Genomic DNA, 1,776 nt, shown 5'->3' with positions numbered 1-1,776 from the left:
GGGCGGAGGGGTTGGGGGGGGGGGGCCCGTGTATACTCTGCAGACCATTGATAAAGATGTCCCATTGGTAATACATTGTTATGAATGGCCTGTAACACGCACACAGAGATGAGGACACGGCGATCATTGTACACCGGGATGAATGGAGCCCCTTGTGGTCTGATGATAATGTTCTGATCCGAATGCTCGGTCCCCCCCCCTCCTCCTGCGTCACATACATGTGCTCATGAAATTCTATTACGTGCCACTGATTCTTAATGATTTCTTAATCCGTTATTCCCCGCGAGTCGCCCCGACTCCGCCCCCTAGGAGCTGAATGATAGATTCCAGGAAGTGACACGGACCGAGGCAAGAGAAGTGAGACTGCGGTCCGGTCAGTTTGTGTCAGCGATGGAAGATCTTCATCTGTACAATATTGTGCTGCCAATGATTCTCTCTCGGTGAATGTGGATTGGCTCGTCTGATTGGCCGTCTGATTGGCTGGACATTTGTTTTGTATTTTTATACAATGTAATAAAATGAAAATCTTTTTGCTGTTTCTCCGTCTTGTGATTCCTCCGGCGGCCAGCGGGTGTCAGGAGCGCTCCGTGACCCTGCGCCGGGCGCACGGTGACACGTCTGAGCTACATCGATGGCAATGTTACAGGTTGTTGTCACCCGGCTGGGAAACACTTCGTATCGCCCCTCGGGGGGCGGTCGGCACAGTTTCCAGAGACGCGTTGCCGCCGGCACCTCTGAGAGAACCGGAAACCCCCGGGGCGGGCTCGGTAAACTCGTCCCCGTTATACTTTATATGCAAAACGTTGGGGAGCGTGTGTCATGTATGTGGCGTCCCGGCTCCTCAGATTGGCCTGTTTCTATTTCAGGGGCCCATTCAGACGATGGCATTAGGGGGCCCCTGAGCCAAGACACCCGAGGGGGCCACGTCATCACTGCGCACGATGCAGGTGACCCACAAAGCTCCATGCTCTGAATGGCGCCCTGGAACCTGCATCCAGGCGCCGCACGCATGTAGGTGAACCGTGTCTGCGTTGTGGTGTGCTGCAAGACAGAAATGTGCGTGTCCCCTAATAATATGTGTTGTCACCAGGGACGCACCCGTACCGGAAACCGAGTCCCATTCAGGAAGCCGGGCGCCGTGTAATGATTCCCCGGTTACCAGGGAAACCGTCCCCATGCTTCTCCTCACTAGGTGACGAGGGACCATAGAGACGGCCAATCATGGAAGACGGGCACCGTGTAATGACGCAGCGCCCGGCTTTCCGATTGGCCGGGAATCCGGCTCCATGCTCCCTCGTCGTGGGGTGACGGATTCCCGGCCAATCGGAAAGCCGGGCGCTGCGTCATTACACGGTGCCCGTCTTCCATGATTGGCCGTCTCTATGGTCCCTCGTCACCTAGTGAGGAAAAGCATGGGGACGGTTTCCCTGGTAACCGGGAAGCCGGGTGGGGAGTCATTACACGGCGCCAGGCTTCCTGATTGGCCGGGCAGTCGGCTCCATGCTCTCGCATCACAAGGGAGCACGGAGCCGGCTTCCCGGCCGGGCAGCGCGTAATGACCGGTTTCCTGACACAGGAAGTACCGGGCTAGGCAATTGGGAGAGTGCGAGCAGTCGCCCCAATACTCGGTATCGGTACTAGTATCGGTGCATCCCTACGTTGTCACCCCATTGAAAGTGATCACATGGTAATGCGCCTCAATGCATCGGCCCGGTCTGGGCTCATAGGAGGAGCCGACACGCGGGCTGTGGTGGGAGGAGATTCGGTCATGTGACT

The 1,776-nt window shown here is 56.9% G+C and overlaps 1 protein-coding gene across 1 annotated transcript in view; it reads right to left on the bottom strand.

The window, feature by feature from the left end:
• Window positions 1-874: 874 nt before the first annotated feature.
• The window catches only part of FAM131C (family with sequence similarity 131 member C), a 12,852-nt gene continuing 11,950 nt past the window's right edge, over window positions 875-1,776 (bottom strand). The window contains exon 6 of the mRNA XM_018575027.1: window positions 875-1,041. Coding sequence (XP_018430529.1) covers window positions 875-1,041 — 167 coding nt within the window. The remainder of the gene's footprint in view (window positions 1,042-1,776) is intronic.

The sequence above is a fragment of the Nanorana parkeri genome, unplaced genomic scaffold (genome assembly GCF_000935625.1).
Source record: "Nanorana parkeri isolate BGI_ZX_2015 unplaced genomic scaffold, ASM93562v1 scaffold3477, whole genome shotgun sequence".
Lineage (NCBI taxonomy): Eukaryota > Metazoa > Chordata > Amphibia > Anura > Dicroglossidae > Nanorana > Nanorana parkeri.
Note: the sequence above shows the minus strand (reverse complement) of the source record. Positions and strands in the feature narration are given on the sequence as shown.